Below are 25,365 nucleotides of genomic sequence, written 5' to 3' on the forward strand. Positions count from 1 at the left end.
TGAAGCTATTACTCCAGTCATAACTTCTAGGTGCTCTTATGTTCTACTTGTATGAGGGTATGAATAACTGTATTCCCTTTTATGGGCAGTACTTTTAATAGTTAAATACACTCGTATATGACAAACGTATTTATGTCAACAGGACAAATTGCTACCTGGTGCTTGAGAGTTTCCAACTGCTCAAAAATAAGCAAGCATGTATTTTGTCACGTTAGACATCAGACTTTGTGTCTTCCTGCTTAGGGCTGTCATCAGCGATCCAGAACAAGATTTAAACATCAAGAACCAAGAGAGTTTTCATGTCCCTCCTGACTCAGAGAGGGCACCACTTCGAGTCAGGAGACGAACTCTGCATGAAACGAAGTAAGAAAAGCTTAATGATGTATTGCTAAAATAAACTTCTGCAACATGCTGAATTAATTTTCATCTGTTTTCAACTATGTACATAGAAGTAAAAGTTTTAGGATCACAGATCTCAGTGCTAACTCCTTACATTTTTTCCTTCTGCCTTCTTTGCATTCCATTTTTCTTACATTTATAATTTAGAAGGGAAGTCATAATTCTTTCTAGGATAATAAAGGTGAAAATGAGTAATGTATTCATTTAGACATCTCTGCCTGAGGATGGTACCTTGCCTGGCTAACTCAGATTTATGTACTATATGAAGAATTAATCTGCAGAGGAAAAAGACCATCATTTCCCACATACCCTGCCTCTTAAGTGGTCCATATCGTTTTAGAACCGTAGGAGGATAACCACACGTTTACAAAGATTCTCAGTGAACTATGTCCGATGTCTTTTCCTCAACATTATATTTAGGAGTATCATTCATGATGTGATCTCTGGTTGTTTTTCTCTTTGCTTTCCATTATTCCATTTTATGAATACGCAACAACTCACCACTCACAGGTGCTTAACATGCCTGCTGAATTATGAATTATTCTGTGATGAACTCTGTTGTACATGCTGTCTGGTAAACACACATACTCCTGTTTGTTAAGTGAGTATTTAGACTCTCTGGACCATGTAGTTTGCCTGCATTCAGCTCCACAAAGCACTGGCAAAGAGTAAGCCTCGTGGCAGGATGAGTGGTCCTATCCATCTTTGCCAGCACTTGATGTTGCCTATAATTTCTAAATTGCATTTCTCCACTGTATTGGTGATTTTAATTTGCAATTCACTGGGGACTAATGATGGTGATTAATTTTCATCTGTGCATTGTTCATCCAGATGTCCTTTCGCAAAGTTTGACCAACTTACTAATCTCTTCTTACTTTGTTAGTGCCTTTTGTATTTTCCTTTGATAAGTCTAAGCCTACTTGAAAGTAAATATCACCATGAATTTTGAATTTCCCTATATTGTATGTCAAACTGTCATAACTGCGCAGATCATTTGGACCCCGCTTTTTAGTCTCATCTCTCTGGATTCTTGCACCTGTCTTAGTATTGCTTCATAACAAGTACATGCCGTTTGTTTAAAGTCAATCCAGTTCACAAAAATCCCATGGAGTTTCTTGATTAGGATTTTAAGCATGGCTTCCCACTCTTTTGTTCTCTCCAAAGGAGAAGGAAGGATCTCTACTTCATAAGATGGCAGCAAGATTGGTGTGAGTAGTGTAGCCTTCTCTCTTCTCTTTCCTCTGGAGGCAGCTTCCTGCAGACACACATTTCACCCCTGTCCTGAACTTTGCAGGTTTCTCTTCGGTACAAAGAAACAATTAGTCTGTGTAAGTCCAGTGCCAAACACTTACCCTATTATTGCTGTGTGCCCAAACCATGCTTCCTCACCAACTTGGTGAATGACAGAAGTCACCTTTGATATTCTAAGTGCTTAATTCTTCGTTTTGGACTGGTTCCAGACTTATATAGGGAAGAGTTTGTACCACTCACTGTGCGCCTGGAATTAAATGTGGCCCGCTTCATTTCATAATCCAAATATGGATTTACTTGGGTCCTTTGCCAATGACGCCGGACTCCTTGATACAACTAGCTCTTCCTCCCAGCATTGCTCACCACTGAGAAATGAGTAAATGCACTGATTGAAGCAAGGTTGTCTTCCAGATATGTCCTGTGCTCACATGGCGGCAAGCACCTGCTTGCCTTGTCTTCCACGACCTTGCTTCCTTCAGTTTTAATGCAAGCATTAAACAAACCCACACATAATGAAGTGAATTCATAGTAGCCCATGTCTACAAAGCCATCAGTTATGGTGGGTGGTATTGCTGCTGTCCTTTCCCCAGCATCTAAAGTCATGCTAGGAACATAGCGAATGTCCAGGGACTGCATTAGTACCAGTGAATCACACTGACCTGGGAGGATGGAGCCTCCATGGCTCCTCTCTCTTCCCAAACTCTTACAGAGTTAGCAGGCTTCTGTTTCCTATCTCCAGCTTCCTTTCTGCAGGACCTGGACATTACAGAGGGAAAGCTTTACCTGTTCTCAGTGGCTGGGGCCTGTTATACCACTGCTATTTTATTATTCATGCAGTCTTCATAAAACTGGATGAACAGTCATAATAAAACCACTGATATCTCTTAAGATAAAAGATATCATTAAGTAGAGGGTATCAGAGTGTGTGCATTTGAGTTCTGCTTTATATTTTAAAGACTACCAAGCCTTGGAGTCTTCAGAAGGTCACCAGTGCTATCTATATGAAGATACATACTCTATGTATGTATGTATGTATGTATGTATGTATGTATGTATGTATGTATGTATGTATATATCTATCTATCTATCTATCTCTCTGTATATACATATATAAACACACACACACAGAGCTTGGTTCATCCAGCACTCCTTACCACCATTGTTTCAGTAAGGAGTAGCATCAGCTACTTGTAATGGAAAACCTGATTGATAGGGTTCAATGGGTCAGGATTGATTTTCCTGTATAACCAGCTGCTTGGAAGTAGGCATATATTGGTTTTGTTCCTACGGCTCAATGATGCTGCAGCTCCAGACTGTATCCCTTTAATATTCACAGGCAGGGAACACTGCCCATTCTCTCATCGCAATGGACAAGAATCTTTCCTGTTGAGATTATTGGCAAAAGTGCTTTTGTTGGTCATCATCACAAGCACTAAGAAACTAAGTGCTGTGCTGTGAAGAAGGCAAAAGAACTGGGTTAGAAACGGCATTTGAGCTGATATTCAAGCTCAGGTCTGCAATCCCAGCTTTTGCTAGGCCAGCATATACTATATAATAATGGCATAATAGAAAAGAAAAGGACAGGGAATAGAAGGAGAAGGGAGGGGAGGGAGAAGAGAGGGACGAGGAGAGAGGAGGCAAGTCTACTGGGACAGCCCTAACCAAAGCTACTGTGCTCTGTTCAGGATGCACCTTTACCGTACCTTGTCCCTGTAGGTGCTGGCATGACGGGCTGATGTAGTGGAGACTGTGTGTGGCTCAGACTGTGTATGCCTTTTGTGTCTTTATATATTCACAATCTGAATTTTAATTCTCATCTTTAATCTGTGACATTTCAAATTACTGCCACAGCCCCTTGGTGCATTTGTTGTTTTTATCAAGTGCAATTGTTCTAAAACAATAACTTACAAAATGTATCTTGACAGGATAAGAACCAACTCCGCATTAACAGAGAATGACCTTTCTCAGAAAGTAGAATTTGAAGGGAGGGTCTTATCAAGGTAACTGTCACTTTATTATTATTATTTTTACTTCTGTGGTTATAATAATGTATTCTTTTCTCTCATAGAAGTGTCAAGATTAGACAAATCATACCATTACAGAAAAATGTGAATTTTTGGGTTATATGATTTTTAAGCAATGATTATTACTGTTGTATAAAATACCACACTGTGGTGCAAATATTTTAACTAAGACTATTTAAAAATTGATTTTATAAGTCTTTTGTAAAGATTGGATAAACTTGCCTATTACTAATAGAAATTCCTTATCTATTTAGAAGTTAATTCCTATGTGAGATGGTTAATTTAGTTTTAATAGTTTGAGTTAACAGATTACTGATAAAGACCATGGCAAAGAGGATGGATTTAAAAAATTTTTTTCACCTCAATGTTGTAAACGTGGTAAGCCCAGAGTTTTTAAAGGCCTCTGCTTTATCTTATCTCTGTCATTAAGCTACCTGAGTTGTGACGTAGCTGGACGTTCACCACTGTTAAGCTTATGGCTTTTTCTTTATCCAAATCTCAGTCAGGGATTTCTGCAAGTCGTATCATATTTCCCCCCAAATCTGCAGTGACCCTTATTCATTGTCACACACCCAAGGGAGTTACAGTATCGTCACTTGAGATGTATGATCTTAGTTTATCACTTACTTTAAAAACAATCCCCATGTTTAAATATCATTGGCATCATCTTGTTTTTCTAGAAATGGACGCGATGCCTGCAGGGAACTGATTGGGTTTTTCTTTGCCCACGACCGGTCCCTAACAGTGTATGAATATCGAATGTTCGGGAAAAACAGGTGTGCTCTGAAACACTGTCAGAACCCTAGGAGATTGATTCCAAGAGGGACCAAATGCCTTCATTCTTGTTATTGTTGCTTAACTTCTAGAACAAGTGTGCTTCCTTTTATTAAAAAAGACATTTATCATCATCAGTGTGGACGAAGAAAAGGAAAGCAATATGAGCTTGGTGACGTCTATACTGTAAGTGTGTGTAAGTGTGTGTAAGTGTATGTGTGTGCTGGCAATTACTCTGTGTGTGTGCGTGTGTGTGTATGTGCTGACACTATACTGTTAGGATGTATGTATGCTGGAATTATATGTGTCTGTATTTGGGCACTATAGTGTAAGTTTGTGTTTGGTGGCACTATATGTAATTGTGTATGTGTGTGCGTGTGTGTGTGTGTGTGTGTGCTGGCACTATACTGTAAGTGTGTATGTGTGTGTGTGTGCTGACACTATACTGTTAGGATGTATGTATGCTGGAATTATATGTGTGTGTATTCGGGCACTATAGTGTAAGTTTGTGTGTTTGGTGGCACTATATTGTAAATGTGTATGTGTGTGTGTGAGTGTGTGCTGGCACTATTCTGTAACTATGTGTATGTGTACTGAAATTATACTGTTTTAAGTGTGTGTGTATGCTGGCACTATAGTGCAAGTTTGTATGTGTCCTGGCAAAATAATGTAAATTTGGATGAGTGCTGACACTTAATACCATGTGACAGACTATGTACATTTCTCTGGTGTGGAGCGAGATCACTGCTCCCGTTTATTTTCCTGATCAGCAACATTTACTTGTATGCACAGTGATTGGTTGATCAATCCCAATCCTCCAAATCTTGAGCACAGTATTTATTTCCCATAAACATTCACACGTTGTTTCTTAATGGAGACTGTTGCCATGAGAACGTGTTTCTCACTACTGTTGTAGCTCTCTGTACAAGGCCTGTTCTGTGCAAGTGGCTCCCTCAGTACCCCCGGGACTAACGTGCCGCAGAAGGAAGGACTTGATGTTCTCTGTGGACTGGCACTGCCCTCTGGAGCTGGACCTTTGATAACCTGCTTCTTGTCGGTCTCCGACCTTCCCGAGTAGGCTGAATTTTGAAATCACATACAATGAAACATTCTCTGTACTGATCATTCATGTAATGCTTATATATGTTCACATTCTAAACACTGGAGATGAAATACTGAATAAGCAAGAGTTATTCTTTGCTTTGTAGCAATTGCAGCATACTGGGAATTGGATAGGAGTCAGATTGGAGACACAGTGGGTTCAATTCTATGGGCTGTAAGAGTCTGGAGAAAGTGACATCTGAGGTGATTAAGGACTCTGTGAGGATACAGGAAAGGCTTCAAGGTGGAGAAGAACATGTATAAAGAACAAAAGCAAGAAAGTAAATGGATTACCTGGAGATGTGAAAGTAGGTCAGCTTGTTTGGAATCTAGACATAAAGAAAGTAGACTTGGGATGTAGAGATAGTTCAGTTGACAGAGGGCTTAATCTTGCTAGCAGGGGGACCTGGGATCAGATTCCAGAACCCATGTCAAAAATTCAGGACTTGGTAGCACAAACTTGTAATCTCAGTGCTGGGGTGACAGAGACAGGTCATTTTAGGCTTATTGGCTGGATGCAGCTTAGACTGTTTGGTGAGTTCCTGAACACAGAGTGACCAGGTCTCATTAAAAACAACAACAACAACAACAACAACAACAAACAGGGGTGGATAGTACATAGGGTATGCTACCTGAGAATGTCCTATGGCATCCACATACATACACCTGTACTCCCCACGACTAAATAAAAAAGGAGCCTTATACCAAAGAGCAGTGTGTAATATACTACAGAAGAGAGGATGTGGGTAGAGTGGAGAGACTGCATGACCAGATTTGTAATTTAGAAATATCTGTGGGAATTCAATGTGTAGAACTGTTTGAAGAGCAGGCATGTAGGCATGGATTGGATGGATATTAACCTAGGAGAGAACTCATGGTGTCTTGAGAAGCAAGCATCAATGGCTCCAAAGGTAGTTAGAGGACAGGTCTTCAGGAGATGCAGTCACTGAGGTGTGATGACGAGACAGGATGGAGTAAAGGGGGAGGAAACTCTACACATCTTAATCTTGTGTTAGCTAATCCATGCCTGTGACATTCCTATCTGACTCTTGATGTCTAGAGGAAGTCAACTCTGCCTCCTGTTGCGAAATTTGAAGATAACAGGTTTACTTTCTATTGAAGGTGACAGTCAATACCAGTTCTGAGCTGCTGCTGTTGCACCTCAGTGTAGTTGCTGATCTGCTCTGACCCTCTGTCCTCAGATGAACCAAATGTGGAAAGTCACTTCCTCCTTTAGCTCAGGAAAGTGAGGAAGAAAGGAAGTAGAGATGAGGCATGAATGGAGAGAGGAAAGTAGAGAGGGGCAAGAAGGAAGGAAGGGGGAAGGGAGGCATCACCCACATGTGGGAGACTTTGTGTTTACACCGCACGATTAGAAAGGTTACCTCAGCGGGGTTGTACACACAGCATGTTTTGAGTGTTGTATCTCCCTTGGTGTTTACCTAGGCTGGTTTATTACCTTAGGAAAAGGCTCATTGGCCACAAAGCTAACAGTAGGTACCTAATTTCAAAAAGAATCCATATCCATCTCAAAGGGAGGAGAACCTGCCTCCATCGCAGTTACTGATTTTCTTTTTCTTTTCTTTTTCTTATTAGATATTTTTTAATTAGATATTTTTAAATTATTTATTTCATTTACATTTCCAATGCTATCCCAAAAGTCCCCCACACGCTCCCCTACCCACTTCCCCATCCACCCACTCCAACTTCTTAGCCCTGGCGTTTCCCTCTACTGAGGTATATAAAGTTTGCAAGTCCAATGGGCCTCTCTTTCCACTGATGGCCAACTAGGCCATCTTCTGATTCATATGCAGCTAGAGACACGAGCTCCGGGGTACTGGTTAGTTCATCATGTTGTTCCACCTATAGGGTTGCAGGTCCCTTTAGCTCCTTGGGTACTTTCTCTATCTAGCTCCTCCATTGGGGGCCCTGTGATTCATCCAATAGCTAGCTGACTATGAGCATCCACTTCTGTGTTTGCTAGGCCCCGGCATAGTCTCACAAGAGACAGCCATATCTGGGTCCTTTCAGCAAAATCTTGCTAGTGTATGCAATGGTGTCAGCATTTGGAAGCTGATTATGGGATGGATCTCCGGATATGGCAGTCTCTAGATGGTCCATCCTTTTGTCTCAGCTCCAAACTTTGTCTCTGTAACACTTCCATGGGTGTTTTGTTCCCAATATAAGAAGGGGCAAAATGTCCACAATTTGGTCTTCGTTCTTCTAGAGTTTCATGCGTTTAGCAAACTGTATCTTATATCTTGGGTATTCCAAGTTTCTGGGCTAATATCCACTTATTAGTGAGTACATATTGTGTGAGTTCTTTTGTGACTGGGTTACCTCACTCAGGATGATGCCCTCCAGTTCCATCCATTTGCCTAGGAATTTCATAAATTCATTCTTTTTAATAGCTGAGTAGTACTCCATTGTGTAAATGTACCACATTTTTTTATCCATTCATCTGTTGAGGGACATCTGGGTTCTTTCCAGCTTCTGGCTATTATAAATAAGGCTGCTATGAACATAGTGGAGCATGTGTCCTTCTTACTGGTTGGAACATCTTCTGGATATATGCCCAGAAGAGGTATTGCGGGATCCTCTGGTAGTACTATCTCCATTTTTTTGAGGAACCTCCAGACTGATTTCCAGAGTGGTTGTACAAGCTTGCAATCCCACCAACAATGGAGGAGTGTTTCTCTTTCTCCACATCCTCGCCAGCATCTGCTGTCACCTGAATTTTTGATCTTAGCCATTCTGACTGGTGTGAGGTGGAATCTCAGGGTTGTTTTGATTTGCATTTCCCTGATGATTAAGGATGCTGAACATTTTTTCAGGTGCTTCTCAGCCATTCGGTATTCCTCAGGTGAGAATTCTTTGTTTAGCTCTGAGCCCCATTTTTTAACGGAGTTATTTGATTTTCTGGAGTCCACCTTCTTGAGTTCTTTATATATATTGGATATTAGTCCCCTATCTGATTTAGGATAGGTAAAGATCCTTTCCCAATCTGTTGGTGGCCTTTTTGTCTTATTGACGGTGTCTTTTGCCTTGCAGAAGCTTTGCAATTTTATGAGGTTCCATTTGTCGATTCTCGATCTTTCAGCACAAGCCATTGCTGTTCTATTCAGGAACTTTCCCCCTGTACCCATATCTTCGAGGTTTTTCCCTAGTTTCTCCTCTATAAGTTTCAGTGTCTCTGGTTTTATATGGAGTTCTAAAGTAATTATTCCAAGAGGGAGGGAGGGGAAATCGCGTCCCCTCTGCTCTGGAGGAAGAATGAAGCCTCTTGGTTTTGTTTTTTGTTTCTTTTTATTGAGTTTGCTTTTGTCCATATGTTGGTCACATTCATTATACATGAAGCAACTCTGAAGTTAGAATAGGAATTCTCAAGGTCACGTTAAGAATTTCTGATAGAAGTTTTGTCACTGACTCTTTGATGATCTAATTAGGTTAAAATTCGGTTTTATAGTTTTGTGATATCTATCAGCAAAAGATGAGGGGAAAGACTGTGATTGATCTACTGGGATTCCCCAGCCTCTTAGGCATCATCTTTCTGTGAACCAAGAGCTCTTGTCCTGAATTTGGGGATTTTATTAGGGCTTCTTCTTCTTGTGTTGTTCTGTTGCTCTGATAAAATACCATGAAAAAGGAGGGAGAAAAGGCTTATTTGGCTGGCTATTCCAGATTACAAAGAAAACTCAAGGTGGCAGAAACTTGAAGAAACATGTCATGTTATATCCACAGCCAAGAGCAGAGAATGATGAACCAATACTGCACACATGTTAGGGCTCAACATGCTTTCTCCCCTGTTAGACATTCCTGGATCCCCTGTCTACTGAATGATGCCACCCACAGTGGATGGATCATTCCAACTCAGTGTTATGAGCATAATACCCCCTCATGCTCACAGGTCAGCCTAATATAGACAGTTCCACACTGAGACTCCTTTCCCAGGCAATTCTGCATATTATGTCATGTTAACCAAACTGCCCATCAACAGAAGTCATCACACATCTGCAGAACTCATGCCACTGCTTCTGTGATTCTTATCTAGTACATGGATTCTCTTTTAGTCACATGACTATTGTATACTGTGTTAGGCGTTTTGTTTGAGGGAGGGAGGATTAGTTCATTTTTCTATAGTATTAGTTGAATGTAGTCCTTAAATACTCTTTGAATCTACTATATTTTGGTAACGTTTAGAACATACCAAGGCAACTATGATAAAAACCAAATCTCTTCCATCAGAATGAGTTGTATTTTAATTTTAGGTATTTTCTAGCTTTAAGACATTTTTTTTCGTCTGTTCATTTCCTCAGGGTGCAACTTTGACATTTTTGAGCTGTGATCAACCTAGCCTTCCAAAGACCATAAAAGAAAATGCATTGCTTAGACTTCGAATTACAAATATTGATCAAGTAGCTTTGAATTCTCTGAAGTAAGTCAAACTCATGTGTCATTTTGAAAGTACGTGATAGCTGCATAGTTTGGATCTCAGAAGGAGTTTCTATCACAAAGCATTTCATATTTCAGAAGGTTTATAGTTTATAAATCATAGCTGTGTATATCTACATTATGTCCTGTATTATAATCAAACTTACTTCATTTTTTGGAACACATATGGCAATTAAAAATTTTAAATTGTTCTGTTTTATAATCAAGAGAATGTATTAATTTTCCCTTTTATTTTTTAAAATGCTATCAAAAGTGGAGCTTTAAAAAATAGGGTATCAGACCAGCATCATAACTGTTTCCTACACTGTTGGTGTGATATCTTTTATAGCACAAAAAGCCAAGACCCCTATGGTGATACAATTCATTCATTGACAATTATATATATATATATATATATATATATATTGAAACAATAATGTTACAAATAAAAAATTACATTGAAGACTACTATAAATAATAGAAATAATATGTATATTTCTATTATTTGTTGAATATTTCTTGACAGTAATTATTATTTAAATGGTAGTAATATATATATGTATATATATGTATGTATATATATACATACACACACACACACATATATATATACATATATATATATATATATATATGAGCATTGTCTATAATCTAGCTCTGAGAATCTTTATTAATGCATCTTCCAGACATTAAAAGTCTATTTACACTTTATACTTTGCAAGCTAAAGCTGCTTTTAAATAGTTATAGTTACATATTTAAAAACATTAAAGCAGTTATGAAAATTAATATCTTCAAAGATTGCAGTGCTTTTATAGTTCTGGATTTAATTCTCCATGGAATCAAAAGTCATGGGCAGAAGTGGGGCTTCCTATAGCTCGCATACCTCCACAGCTGTTGAGAGCATCATTGAGTCTGGAGTGGGGAAGCACAATTTAGCCTGTCTGTTCTCACTTCTAGAGCGGCCTCTGTGGAACATGGGGAAGAAGATGCAGTCAGTCTGGAGGCTCATGATCAGCTGGTGCTACAGGCCATTCAGGGTATGCTGTGTCTTCTACGCTCACACACGATTTTCCTTATTGTCATTTAGAATAGTGTTTGAGATACTTTCAAACATTTTAGACTTCAATTTATAATTTTTAAAGCACACAATATACTTTATATAAACATTTTACATACACCATTTTACATACACACACACACACACACACACACACACACACACACACACATATATATATATCTGAGATGGTGCAGTGACTTTATTTATGTGAATAGCTTATTTCACTTTATACAATGTCTCCACACCCATCCAAGTTGTCATAAATGGTAGGACCCATCATTCATAGCTGACTTGCATTCTACAGTGCATGAATATGCATTTTCTTTTTTTGAGCCTTCGAAACAATTTTTTATTAGATATTTTCTTCATTTACATTTGAAATGCTGTCCTGAAGTCCCCTATACCCTCCCCCCGTGCCCTGCTCCCCTGCCTACCCACTCCAACTTCTTGGACCTGGTGTTCCCCTGTACTGGGGCATATAAAGTTTGCTAGATCAAGGGGCCTCTCTTCCCAATGATGGCCAACTAGGCCATCTTCTGCTACATATGCAGCTAGAGACACGACCTCAGGGGGTATTAGTTAGTTCATATTACTGAAACATTATATATATTGTTAAATATACATATTTTGATCAGAGATATTTATGTGAATGGTGAGTAACTGATAAATCCCAATCACCTGAATCTTAAACATAGTATTTATTTTCCATAAACATCCACACACAGTTCCTTAATAGAGACTGTTGCCAATAAAACTTGTCTTTTGGTATCTTTGTGTATATATATATATATATATATATATATATATATATATATATATAATATATATGTTCATATATATATACATATATAATATATATATATACACACATAGGTACTATGTATATATCTTCATCCTGCTAAAATTTATATATATATATATATATATATAATTTTAGACTTCAATTTATAATTTTTAAAGCACACAATATACTTTATATAAACATTTTACATACACCATTTTACATACACACACACACACACACACACACATATATATCTGAGATGGTGCAGTGACTTTATTTATGTGACAGTGCATGAATAAATCTAAAATTTATATATATATATATATATATATATATGTCTCTCTCTCTCTATATATATATAAATATATCTTTATCCCACTAAAACTTTTATATATACATGTGTGTGTATGTATACATACATATACATACATATATACATATATGTGTGTATGAATGTATTTATGTGTGTGTGTATATATATATATACATATATATATATATATATGTATATATATATATAAAATGTTTTAGGGGGCCAGAGCCTGCCATTACTCCAGAGGACGTTAGTTTGGTTCACAACCCCCACATCATGTAGCTCACAATCCTCTGTAACTCTACTCTGATGACCTCTTTTGGGCTCTATGAGCATCCATAAGTGTGTGTGCATTTACCCTTGCACAAATGCCCAAATATGTAAATAATTAATAAAATAAACCTTGATACCCAAATATATACATAAATAATAAAAATAGTTCTTAAAGTATTTTCAAGTTTTTTATTAATGGTACTAAGCAGAAGGGTGTAGTTATAATAATAATTTTAGAAATATTCAATGAGTTGAATTATAAGCTAAATAAAGTGTAAAATTGACATTTTTAAAAATTAAAATTATATTAATTTATTTGTGTAGTGTGTGTTTGTGTGTGTGTGTGTGTGTGTGTGTGTGAGATACCACATACAAGTGAGGTAAGATGACAACTTGCAGGAGTTTTTTTCCTACAACTCAAACTGAGGTCATCAGGATTGGCAGGTACCTTTCCCCATTGACTGATCATCTCCACGGGCCATGATATATCTGTATATGCATATGTATATGTATGTGATGTGTGTGTGTGTGTGTGTGTATATATGTGTGTATATATATGCACATATATGTGTATCTGTATGTATATATACACACGTGTCTATCTATACATACATTTGTACATACACAGATACTCTTATACAAGGCTCACACTGAAACTCCGGTAGATTGCAGCTCACTGTGCAAACCTGGCTGCCCTAGAACTCACGGCGATCCTCTTTCCTTATCTCCAGAGTCTGGGAGTATAGGCAGGAACCACCATGTACCTGTACTTGCCTAGACGATATCCTGAAGAGACTCGTGGCTTAGTGCCTGACATATCTCCAGCTCACTTTCTGTTGAATGTGCTCTGACGTCTGTGAGCAGATCCTGCTGTTCCGTAGGCACACAACTTTGTGTAGATCCTTTGCAACTCTTTTTCCACCTCTCAGTGAGAGTAATGTCTTATTACCTTTCCCTGGGAAGCCAGAGGGAACAGAGGAAATGTAGATAGACTCAGGACACTGAAACATCCTTACAATTGTCTAAGGCCTGGCCTTCTAGCCAGTGCAGTGTACTAGGTGTTACATACAATTCCTCTATTGGATTCCATCTTCGAGGAGGGAGGAATGCATAAAACAAATCATCACAGAAGTCAATATATACTTCTAGGATTTTGATGAGTCCTGAGATAGTATTCATGATCAGACATTAAGGAAGCGAGCAGCTACCTGGATGGTTGGCTGAGACTGGCGCCGTCCTTGTTAGCAGGTCTTTCTCTCTGCTCTGTCATCGCCAACAGTTTTTGTCACTAGTGAAGCTCGTGACAGTTGCACTCTTCTTTTCCAATGTATTCACTGTAGTACGATACAGACAGCATTCTATGTGCTAGAAGGAGTGGTTAGGAGCCAGAGACCGCTAGAACTTTCTGGATAAAATAGTTGCTATGAAGATGTAAATGTGGACTAGGACACCACAACACAAATGCCATTGACACATTTTGTTCCAGCTTTCAACTTTTAAACTACTCAAAGTTTTTTGAACTGATATTTTTGGTGTGTGATTTGTCAGGCATCTATTCTGAAACTCAGTAGGGTAAATAAAAAAAATAGGAAAGATATGGGGTAGTTAAATAAGATGATCTAAACAAGAGAAACTAACATTGTATTCTTAAGACTTAGATTACTTGCTTATGACTAGAGAGAAGCATTGTTTCCCTGTATGTAACATGCACCGCTTTCACCACACAGTGGTGCTGTGGCTCTCGTGTATCATGAATATGCAGTTGTGTCTGACATCGTGGTTATTAAAATCATTCTCCTTTCCAAATTCAGCCCAACGCAGATATTCATTGAATATTCACATCCTATTTTCCATTATTATCAACCTATTTTCCCAGACAAGAAACAACTGCAACTTGAAAGCTTGGTGCACAGAAGCAATTAGCTCCCCTCTCTCTTTTTACTAAACAGATAAACTGAAAGAACAACTGCACAAGAAGGGTGCTCGAATTTTGACTGGATTGGGAAAATACTTCCAAGGTTTGGACAAGGAAGGGAATGGGCTTTTAGAAAAGGCAGATTTTCAGCAAGCTCTGAAAACCTTTCACTTGGAAGTGTCTGAACAGGTATGTACCACACAGCATTTTCTGCTCTGGGTGTATTCTTGCATGGTCTTGCTCACTTTTCTAATGACATTTTAATAGCCTATTTTTTTTAAACCCTGCTATCAGAGTTATGCCACTAGGCCACAAGTCCCATTTATTTTTAAAATGTTGACATCTATCCCTTTATCATATGTTTCTGAAGTGTTTTATAGCCAGGCATGTGTTAAACTCTGTGATGACGTACTCTTCACCTCGGAATCTTCAAAACTGAAGAAAGTGTTTAGTACATGCATCAAACAGAGAAGGCGGCTTTAGGAACCTGTGTGGTGGTACTCACTTCCAAGCTAAGTTATCAGGAAGGAACTCTAAGATGTTGGCAAGACCCCTGGGGAGGATGCATCAGGCTGGGTTGTGAATAATGTGGAAGAATTAACCAGGCAAGGGTAGCGAAGAATAAAAGCAGACAGTGGATCTCCCAAGAAGAGGGGGTCATGGCTCAGAGAATGGTCATTTCCTGGAAAGGAGAAGCAGGCTCCGGACATGAACTGTGGCTCTTTCCTAAGCCACAGGGACTTAGTTCACTCTGACATGAATGATCTCACACTAGATCTCTGTGTTCTAGATTTTTCTCATCATTTGGGCCACAGCTTTCCTTAACAGAGGAGCTCTGCTGTCTGAACTCTGATCCTTTCTGTATCAACGTCCATTTTAGTTTCTTCACGGCAAGTTGGGTCTGTAAGTGAAATGTCACATCCCATCCAGATGGTGACCAAGGTGGCTCAGGTTCCTGCTCTTTATTTAGCACCTTGAACTGAGTCTTCCACGGCAAACACGGGCACAGTAGCACATCGCTAGGGCAAGTAGACGGGAGAGTGGGAGAGATTAAGTTTGTTGCCCCAAAGCCTTGTACGCTATACTCGCAAGTAGGTTAAAAGTAAAATGATTCAGATGTGGATTCTTTTGTACTTTTCTCTTTTGCTGAACAAAACAATTGTCTTGTCACGTGATGTATTATGTTTCTGAAATTAGGTTCATGTAAAAGCATAATCACTTAGCCATGTGACACACAAGTGTTCTGACTTTTCTTTTTGACAGGCCCTGCCTGTGCAGTTCTGAGATAGTTGCTATGTCTAGGATGGCATAGAAGCTCTAATAAAAAAAAATCATATGGGAATTTGCTTTATCAACTGTAAAATTTGATGTCAGGGTGACATGGCTTATCACTGTTGGGACACAATTGTCCTTTGGCTTGTTGTGACGATGACGTTGAAACTTGTGGTGTGTCTGGTGAGACAGACCAGGGACCATCCACTTTAATATCTTTCTTTCATAGATGAACAAAATAAAACAAGAGTAGGAAATTAGAATTCAGTGGTATATCTTTGTTAAACAGATAGGTCAATCGTAACTGATAGAGACCTGGGGTCCACATAGCCTGGCTTTGGAGTGTGGGAAAGTACTGCATTCCTCTGGTGCTTCTGTATTTGTTTGTGAAATGTTTATAACTAGTGAACAGGACTAACTATTCTAACATTTCTGGCTTAATTACTTTTCTAGTGTTGTGACAAAACTCCATGGCCAAGGCAATTTATAAAAAAAGCATTTAACTGGAGGCTGTTAGTGCCCCAGAGGGTTAAAGTCCAGGACCCTCATGGATTGGAGCATGGCAGCAGGCAGGCAGGCAAATATTACTGGAACAGTAGAGATTCTACAGGTTGACACGACAATCATAACACAAAATGTGAGAGCTAACGAGGAATGGCATAGTCTTTTGAAATCTCAAAGCCCAGCCCCAGGATCATACCTCCTCCAAGAAGGCCACACCTTCTAATCCTTCCCAAACAGTTCCACCAATGGGGACTGAAACATTCAAATAAATGAGCCTATGGGGGCCATTTTCATTCACACCACACAATTACCAAGAAGGATAATGTATGCATGTAACTTCCATCCTTTCTCATATGTTTTGTTTTATGTAAACTTGATTTAATTTTTTTTTAATCTTTGGAACCTGTCCTGGGTTCTTATACATGCAAAGTAAGTATCATACCATTGATCTACATTTCCAGCCATATCACCTATTTTAACTAATATTTTTATTTTGCTTCTTGTTATATCACCTATGCAATATACATGCTTATGCCACCATAAGTGCATACAGGGAGATGTGAGAATAAGATTTCACCAGCCTGGGTCTCACTGTGAAGTAGATCATATTTGTAAAAAGACACAATTGTTCTCTCTTATTTTAAATAAAAAGTGGTATGTTCTGCAAAGAGCCAAGTTTACATAGAAATATTATCAATGAAGCAAAAATTTCAATTGAATTAGTTTCCATTCTAAATCACATGTAGACACATATTTTTTTGTTACTAAATTACACTACATAATTTTTGAAAATCCTTCTTCTGAGCCTTCAGAAGTCCTTTTAAGTCTGATATTCTTTGAGTTAAGTGAACATGTTTGCCTCGTGTTCGTTTTGACTCATGATTTGTAAAAGTGAAACTCAGACTCAGCTATAACTCAACTATACATACACATATTTTTCTTTGTAATGTATGAGGCATTTTGACACACAAAAATAATTTTATAGGGAGGCTGGGTATCTTAGCTTCCCAATTACAGTTTTATTTGAAAAGATAATAATTCCTGAGTATCTGTTTGCCAACTTGGGTGTTTTATTTACAGCCTCATTTAAAGTCAACACCGTGATAGAAGCATTGAGAATATATTTCTCTGAGCTTCAATAAAGGAATAGTGTAATTTCTTTTGTTATCACGAACACTGAGTAGAATAGGGTTTTAAGCAGCAACTTTGCCCAAGAAGCCCACGATAGTGGCAGTGAACAAATGGACATAATGTGTTTAATTAGTATCATCCTCCTTAGTAAAAATTTGGGAATAGTTCAGAAGTCATTCAAACTTTCTGTGCTCCCAAGACCAGAAGTAACCCATTAAAGGTCTCAGTGTGGCTGGTGTTTTAGAACCTGAATAGACTTTGAATTGTCACAGATGGAATACATTTAAAAACAGGAATGTTCAATACCGAGTGCACAGCAACCATATTACTTTACATAAAGAAACTGAGAGGTAAGCGGAGGGGGTATAGTGTGTAGAGAGAAATGGAGAGATTGACCAAGTGACATAAATTTTCATTTGCATAAGAGGACGAGTTTTATCTAATGCACAGCTGGGTGAATATGGTCAAGAATAATGAAAAATGTTTTGTGTGTTTAAAAATAGCTAAAAGAGGTTTTAAATATTCTTACTACTTTGTTGTTACTAAATGTTACTAAATATTATTACTAAAATGTTAAATATTTGACAGAGATGGCATTTAGTCTGGCTTGATCTTTCCATAGCATAATGTGCATTGAGATATCATGTATACTCTCTACATGCACCATTATTTATCAATGAAAATGATAAAACCCTTGGGATGGAGGTCAGTGATTGAACTTGCATTCCAGAGCTCACTTGATATGCAAGAGGTCCTAGGTTCCACCCTCAGCATTTCTCTGCCCTCAAATAGCATACCTCTAAGAGGAATATACTGTGAGGTATTACTCCTTCAGAAAAGGCCCGAGCTTAGGCATTCACACCAAAATGCCTTTTACTGGGTTTGTCTGTAGTTAGATGAATTTTCTTACTCAGTAGGTTACCTTGTCTAGAGCCACAGATGATCTAACAAAATATGCCTTTGATCCTGGTTGTCACTTACATAATTTAAAGATGTAATGGCAATTTCTGATTTTTTTATTTTATTTTTTATTTTTTTATTTTTTAGGACTTTGAGTCTTCCTGGCTAATTCTGCAAGGATATGGCCATAGCAAGAACAAGGTTGACTATGGAGAATTCAAACGTGCCATTTTTGGTGAAATGAATGAATATAGGAAGTCATTTGTTCGCAAGGTAACTGCTAACTGATCTCAAACTATTACTCTTACTAGATTGTTGTATTCATTCTTTATCACCTTGAATAGACCATCAATTGAAACATGTTATATCATTTTGGCTAATACACACTGGGTTTAGTAACACTTAAAATAAGCAAGCTTATGTATTTGTTCAAGTCTACCTAGAATAAAATGAAATGTCATATAAATATATACACATATATATCACATATGATATGTATGTCTTAGAAAATATTTGATCCAAGAAAAATAAAATCCAAATGGAATTATATTAATAAATTACTGTTTCTGTAAATTGCTAGCTATCCAACTATATTGTTGTGTAAATTCCTAAGCCTCATTTGCTATCGCACAGATTGGATGTGATGATTCTATTCTTAGCATCACACCTATTACACTGTTGATGCTCCAATGCATTATTTTATAATGCTGATGAAAGTGTTTCTGTGTTTTTTATGATATAAATGTTAAGTGTTACAGTGAACATGACAGAGGTCATATTAAGTTGAAATAAGAATCCCAGGACTGGAGAGATAGGTCACTGGGTAAAGAGTTTCTTTTTCTTTTTCTCTTTTTCTCTTTTCCTCTTTCTTTCTTTCTTTCTTTCTTTCTTTCTTTCTTTCTTTCTTTCTTTCTTTCTTTCTTTCTTTCTTTCTTTCTTTCTCTCTTTCTCTCTTTCTCTCTTTCTCTCTTTCTCTCTTTCTCTCTTTCTCTCTTTCTCTCTTTCTCTCTTTCTCTCTTTCTCTCTTTCTCTCTTTCTCTCTTTCTCTCTTTCTCTCTTTCTCTCTCTCTCTCTCTCTCTCTCTCTCTCTCTCTCTCTCTCTTTCTTCTTTCTTTCTTTTTGTTTTGTTTTTTAGTTTTTTGAGACAGGGTTTCTCTGTATAGCTCTGGCTGTCCTGGAACTCACTTTGTAGACCAGGCTGGCCTTGAACTCATAAATCCGCTTGCCCCTGCCTCCCAAGTGCTGGGATTAAAGGCGTGCGCCACTACACCTTTTTATTTTTATTTTTTGGGGGTAAAGAGTTTCTACTGCAAGTGTAAGGACCTGTAACCCCAGGGCTCTTATGGCAGGCTGAGAGGCACAGATAAGAAACTCCCGTAGGTTGCAGCTGTGCATTAGCTAACAGCAAAGAGACCCTGTTTCAGACAAGGTGGGATGTGAGAACTGACACCCTGAATGTTTGTGCTGCACACACCACACATGTGCACATATATCATAACTACATTCACACACATCACACACAGATCTTTAAATTTAAAAAAATAAAAATATAGATTAACCCAGTTTTAGTAGACATGTACACTTTTGAGTGGTATGTTTTTTCTTCTGCATGTGTATTTAATACAATCGGTAAATAGGTATATGTACCTCGTATTTATAGAAAAATATTCTATGTGACCTAGGATAGGAAATCATAGCAGGTGTCAGTCCCAAGTGCAAACAAACACAGCAACAAAAACCCAAAGCTAAACTAAAGCCCTCAACCCTTACTCACCAAGAGATGTAAGAAAAACTTTAAGTAAAACAAACTTCTCACTCACCTACAACTTTGCACTTAATTGTTATTATTATTATTATTATTATTATTATTATTATTTACATGCCCATGGTACTAAGTTTGAGTAGCAGAATAAAGTTGTATTAGTGTATTAAGTCATTGTAGTTATACTAAAGAACCAAAATAAAATAAAAATAAATAAAGGAAAGGAGGAAAGGAGGAAGGAAGGAAGGAAGGAAGGAAGGAAGGAAGGAAGGAAGGAAGGAAGGAAGGAAGGAAGGGAGAATGGAAGAAAAAGGTGGGGCAAAAAAGAGTTACCTCCAGCAACAGGCCTGTCAAATTGTTTTCTCATAGTTTGTAGACTAGAGGTCCAAGCAGGGTGAGCATATCTGGTTTCCTTGGAGGACTCTCTCTGTGGTTTGCAGGTGGCTGCTCTACTGTTTTCCTATGCCCCTCTTTGCATTATGCTGGCCCTTGTCAAAGAAATTCTAGTCATCCAGGACTGAGGCCTACTCCAATGATTCCATTCCATCTTCATTACTTCCTTAAGGACTCCACCTCCACATATGCCTATTCTGGGGCTCTAAGAGTAAGGATTCAGGAAAGGAATGGAGGCACAATTGAATCTAGAGCAGGCCAATGCTTCCATGAGATAAATATTCTGAATAAACAAAGATGCTTCTGGTTTTGACTCCTGGAAAGCTCAGGTTGCTGCTTCAGATAGCCTGGTGTGTCTGTGTATCTTCCTTTCTTTCTTAGGTCTTTTTTTTTCTTTTGATAGGCAGAGTTGTATTGAGTTGAAAGGACAATAAGCGAGCCAGTCAGGAACTTAAAAGAAAGTATTACATATTAAGAAATCAGCGTTTCACCTGTTCATTGATTCTAGTGATCTGGAGTTTGCAAGTTGACTTTTTGAACTAAAAAACAAACAAACAAACAAACAAACTTCAAATAACTTCCCAGCTCTTCATTTTGGTCATTTACCAACGTCATGAATCCCGGAGCTGAAAGTTACCAAGGTCTTTGACCTGACTCATCGATTCCCAGCAAAGCCAGGCCAGGGCAGTGCGGATAGACCACTTTGTGCAAGTCGGGGTGATAGACACATGAAATGCCTGGCAGGGAGGGGTTCTCTCTCCCTCTCCCTCTCCCTCTCCCTCTCCCTCTCCCTCTCCCTCTCCCTCTCCCTCTCCCTCTCCCTCTCCCTCTCCCTCTCCCTCTCCCTCTCCCTCTCCCTCTCCCTCTCCCTCTCCCTCTCCCTCTCCCTCTCCCTCTCCCTCTCCCTCTCCCTCTCCCTCTCCCTCTCCCTCTCCCTCTCCCTCTCCCTCTCCCTCTCCCTCTCCCTCTCCCTCTCCCTCTCCCTCTCCCTCTCCCTCTCCCTCTCTCCCTCTCCCTCTCCCTCTCTCCCTCTCCCTCTCCCTCTCCCTCTCTCTCTCTTGCCAGTGTTTGTTGTAGCCATCTTCCTCTGTGTCTATGATGCTTTCTCAAGTACCTGTGTAGCTCCTTCAAAATCTCTTGTTCAGAGTTCATAAATGATTGACTGCAAAATAGCTTTTCACGTCTAACAATTTCACAGAGAGAAACCCTGTCTTTCTTCAGGCCTTCATGAAACTGGATTTTAACAAAACCGGCATTGTGTCTGTTATAGACATAAGAAAGTGTTACTGCGCCAAGAAGCATCCACGTGTGATCTCAGGTAACTGTCACATGTCAAATGCTTTTGATTTCTACTATGCTTGTTAATAAAAGTGCCTACTCTAAATTAGACTAATCTAAAAGCATTGGCTGAAAGGAAGGAAATACATTTTGTTTGAGCCAATAACTTGGGAGCCATCTTCCCCTTTTCATTTAAAAACTCTTAGGTGTGGTTGTGTCTATACTTATTGATTTCTCTGATAGTTATAATGAAGATAGAACTCTTGTTTCTTGTTTGGAATGGGTGGTGAATTGGAGTCTCCCAGTAATATTTACTGCATCTTCTGGAAGAGTGCTCCATCCTTGAGGACTGAGGAAGATTTATGTCTTTATCTAGAGTGGAATTATACATAAAATGACATTGTGTGTCTGTGGAAATCCAGCCAAGCGCAGCAGCGCACACCTATAATCAGCACATTGGAATAGCCAAGGAAAAGGGGGTGTAAATCTGAGGCCAGCCTGGGCCATGGAACGCGACCTCACCTCAAAAATGGGGGAAAGCAGAGCGAAGTTTTGAAAGTAATATTAAAGATTCATTTCTTATTATAGTTCCTTTGTAGTGGATTTATGAATGCAACTTATCACAGTGTTTGGCCACCAAAACTTGCTTAATTTCATCGTATTTTTCTCCAGAAGTTGTAATCATGTAACATACTTTTCAACCACTTCTTCTATAACTTTCTTTTTTTTAAATTATTTATTTAATGTATATGAGTACACTATAGCTGTCTTCAGATACACCAGAAGAGGGAATCAGACAGCATTACAGATGGTTGTGAGCCACCATGTGGTTGCTGGGAATTGTACTCAGGACCTCTGGAAGAGCAGTCAGTGCACTTAACCACTGAGCCATTTCTCCAACCCACTCTATGACATTCATAGTTGTATATACATTTGCTAATCCACATTAAGATGTCATATTTTTGATTGCCAAATGTTATTGTATTAATAGTCAACAAATTAAAGTGTGTATAGACATTCTCCTATTGGTGAGCTTCTAATTTCTAACTACTGATACACATCTAATGAAGCACACGTGTGTTCATCTGTGACTCCTTAGGCTCCTTTTCTTCTGACTCCCTGGCATGATACCAATACCTAGAATTACTAGGATATCCACATTTCAAATATCAACTGGGGCTTCCAAATGCTGATGCAGTGACAGCTACCTCTACACTAGATTACAGTGCCGTGTTTTGCGGAATTATTTTTGTCCAACTCCCTGAGCCTACTTCATCTGCATTTCATTGACTAATGCAGAAGTAAAAGATTTTCATTACTTAATCGAACATTCTCCAGTTTTGTTTTCAGACTGGATCTCACAGTGTAACCAAGACTGGCCTTGAGAGTCTCCAGCCTGACTTTATTATATTTTACCCTATTTTTATGAACTGTTTGGGAGTTTCATGCAACACACCCTGAGTTTTCACACTCAATTCATCTTCCTCTTACCCTTGGTGCCCTCCCAAAAAAAGGAAAAGGAAAAAAAATCAAAAGAGAAGAAAACAATGCACCAAGTCCTTTTCGTGTTGCCCACACACTCACTGGAGCACAGTCAAACTCCTAGCTAGCTTCCCCGTCCTAAGTGTGGGGGTTATAGTGTTCACCTCCATGTCCTCCTGCCTAGGCATCGGTTTATGAGTAGGGCTGACCCTCTTCTCTGGATGGTTACACAAAGTGAAAGCAGAAGACTTATATTTTTAAATTTAATCTTTTATATTAACAAATATACATTGCGATTACCTTCCCCTTTTTTTGGGGGTGGTGGCTTTGATTTCTTTTTTTTTTTTTCTTTTTCTTTTTTTAAGGCATTTTTTTATTAGATTTGTTTGTTTGTTTGTTTGTTTGTTTGTTTGTTTGTTTTTCGAGACAGGGTTTCTTTGTGTAGCCCTGGCTGTCCTGGAACTCACTTTGTAGACCAGGCTGGCCTCGAACTCAGAAATCTGCCTGCCTCTGCCTCCTGAGTGCTGGGATTACAGCCATACGCCACCATGCCTGGCTTAGATATTTTCTTCAGTTACATTCCAAATGCTATCCCAAAGCCCCCTATACCTCTCCACACCCTGCTCCCCAACCCACCCACTCCCGCTTCTTGGCCCTGGCATTCCTCTGTACTGGGGCATATTATCTTCGCAATACCAAGGGCCTCTCCTTTCATTGATGGCCAACAAGGCCATCCTCTGCTACATATACAACTAGAAATACAAGCACTAGGGGGTACTGCTTAGTTCATATTGTTGTTCCTCCTATAGGGTTGCAGACCCCTTTAGCTCCTGAGTACTTTCTCTAGCTCCTCCATTGGGGGCGCTGTGTTCCATCCAATAGATGACTGTTTACCTTCCCTTCTTATCATTAAGAAAGAGTGTATATGCCAGAGGAGCCTTGGCTCAGTTGGTAGAGTGTTTGCTGTAGGAGGGGGCTGAATTTGAATTCAGCTGCAGATAAATGAGCTCGTGGGACATGCTTGTAATCTCAAGACTCAAGAGTTGGAGGCAGGGGGATGAGGAGGACAAGGTCTTCCTGGGCATGTCATTCTCTACATCTTTCAATTGAGTGAGTCACACCAAACACGAGGGCAAATGATCTTGCCTGTTTCAAAATTTTGATGACTTCAGCATCATCTATCTCTTCTTTTGGAGTTAGCTTGCTTGAGCAGCTTTTATTCTATTATGGGCCAGAGATGATAGCTCCAGTTGGGTTTGCCCATGTTGTTGGGTAACTTTGGTTCCTTTCAGGAATTTCTTACTTTGGCTTTGCATTCTCAATTCAGAGGGAAGCTAAAGGAGGGGGGGGGATCCAGTGATACTTTCAATATAACAAAGAAAAACCTATTTTTATGATTCATTACAAATTGAAATCTATTTACATAGCAATATCCAGGATAAAAATTGTCTACTATTCCTCCTCCTCCTCCTTGTTCCTTCTCTTCATTCTCTTCTTCCTCCTTCTCCCTCTTTATCTTTTGAGACAGGATCTTGTGTAGATCAGGATGGCCACCTGCTTGTGATTTTCCTCTCACTCTGCCTCCCGTGTGTTTGTCTTCACAGTTCAATTTCAGTTGTAGAAAACATATTCTCTCTCTCTCCCTCTCCCTCTCCCTCTCCCTCCCCCTCTCCCTCTACCTCTCCCTCTCCCTCTCCCTCTCCCTCATTCACTTTACTTAAGTAATTTGTTAGGAAAAAATGGTGTTAATAGAAGTGGCACATCCTGAAATCAGTTTTTGTAGTGATAGAAATCCAATATTTAATTTTGTAAAAATTTCTGGTCTATTAAAGCAAAGAAAGAAAATCTCCCATGGATGATGTGAGATGGGTATTTTCTAGGTGGGAGATTTTAAGAAGGTATTCGAGTCTTATTATTTGAAGCATAAATTTAATTAAAAAATGTTTTAATTAAAATTCATGTCCATATACATTAGATGCTGATTAGATTTTGCTTTGACTAACAATCTCAAGTGTCATATAGCATTATTGTTGCATAGTTCAATATCCAGTCTCTTTTCATTCAAACTCCTTTTTATTTTAGTAAAAGCGTCACTTTCTTCCTTTTTGCAGTGTATATTTTTAAATGATGGCAACAGGTTTTTCATGAATTTATTTTAACATATGTGTATGTGCCTTTATGTCTGTGTATGTGGGTGTAGGTACTTACATAGTCCAGAAGATGGTGTCAGAACCCCTGGAGTTGCAGTTACAGGCCATTGTGAGCCATGAAATGTGGGTACTGTTGACCAAACTCAGATTCACTGGAAGAGCAGCAA

At 38.8% G+C, this 25,365-nt stretch overlaps 1 protein-coding gene across 4 annotated transcripts in view; it reads left to right on the forward strand.

The window, feature by feature from the left end:
- Caps2 (calcyphosine 2) overlaps window positions 1–25,365 on the forward strand; it is a 44,639-nt gene that overhangs the window by 17,739 nt on the left and 1,535 nt on the right. For all 4 annotated transcript variants that reach the window (XM_085843159.1, XM_085843161.1, XM_085843160.1 and 1 more), the window contains 9 exons: window positions 244–363; window positions 3,576–3,650; window positions 4,355–4,450; window positions 4,541–4,634; window positions 9,866–9,984; window positions 10,939–11,018; window positions 14,361–14,515; window positions 18,281–18,406; window positions 21,510–21,606. In XM_085843159.1, the coding sequence (XP_085699285.1) occupies window positions 244–363; window positions 3,576–3,650; window positions 4,355–4,450; window positions 4,541–4,634; window positions 9,866–9,984; window positions 10,939–11,018; window positions 14,361–14,515; window positions 18,281–18,406; window positions 21,510–21,606 (962 nt within the window). The remainder of the gene's footprint in view (window positions 1–243; window positions 364–3,575; window positions 3,651–4,354; window positions 4,451–4,540; window positions 4,635–9,865; window positions 9,985–10,938; window positions 11,019–14,360; window positions 14,516–18,280; window positions 18,407–21,509; window positions 21,607–25,365) is intronic.

This window comes from Mus caroli, unplaced genomic scaffold (assembly GCF_978045245.1).
Source record: "Mus caroli unplaced genomic scaffold, Mus_caroli_1 scaffold_9, whole genome shotgun sequence".
Lineage (NCBI taxonomy): Eukaryota > Metazoa > Chordata > Mammalia > Rodentia > Muridae > Mus > Mus caroli.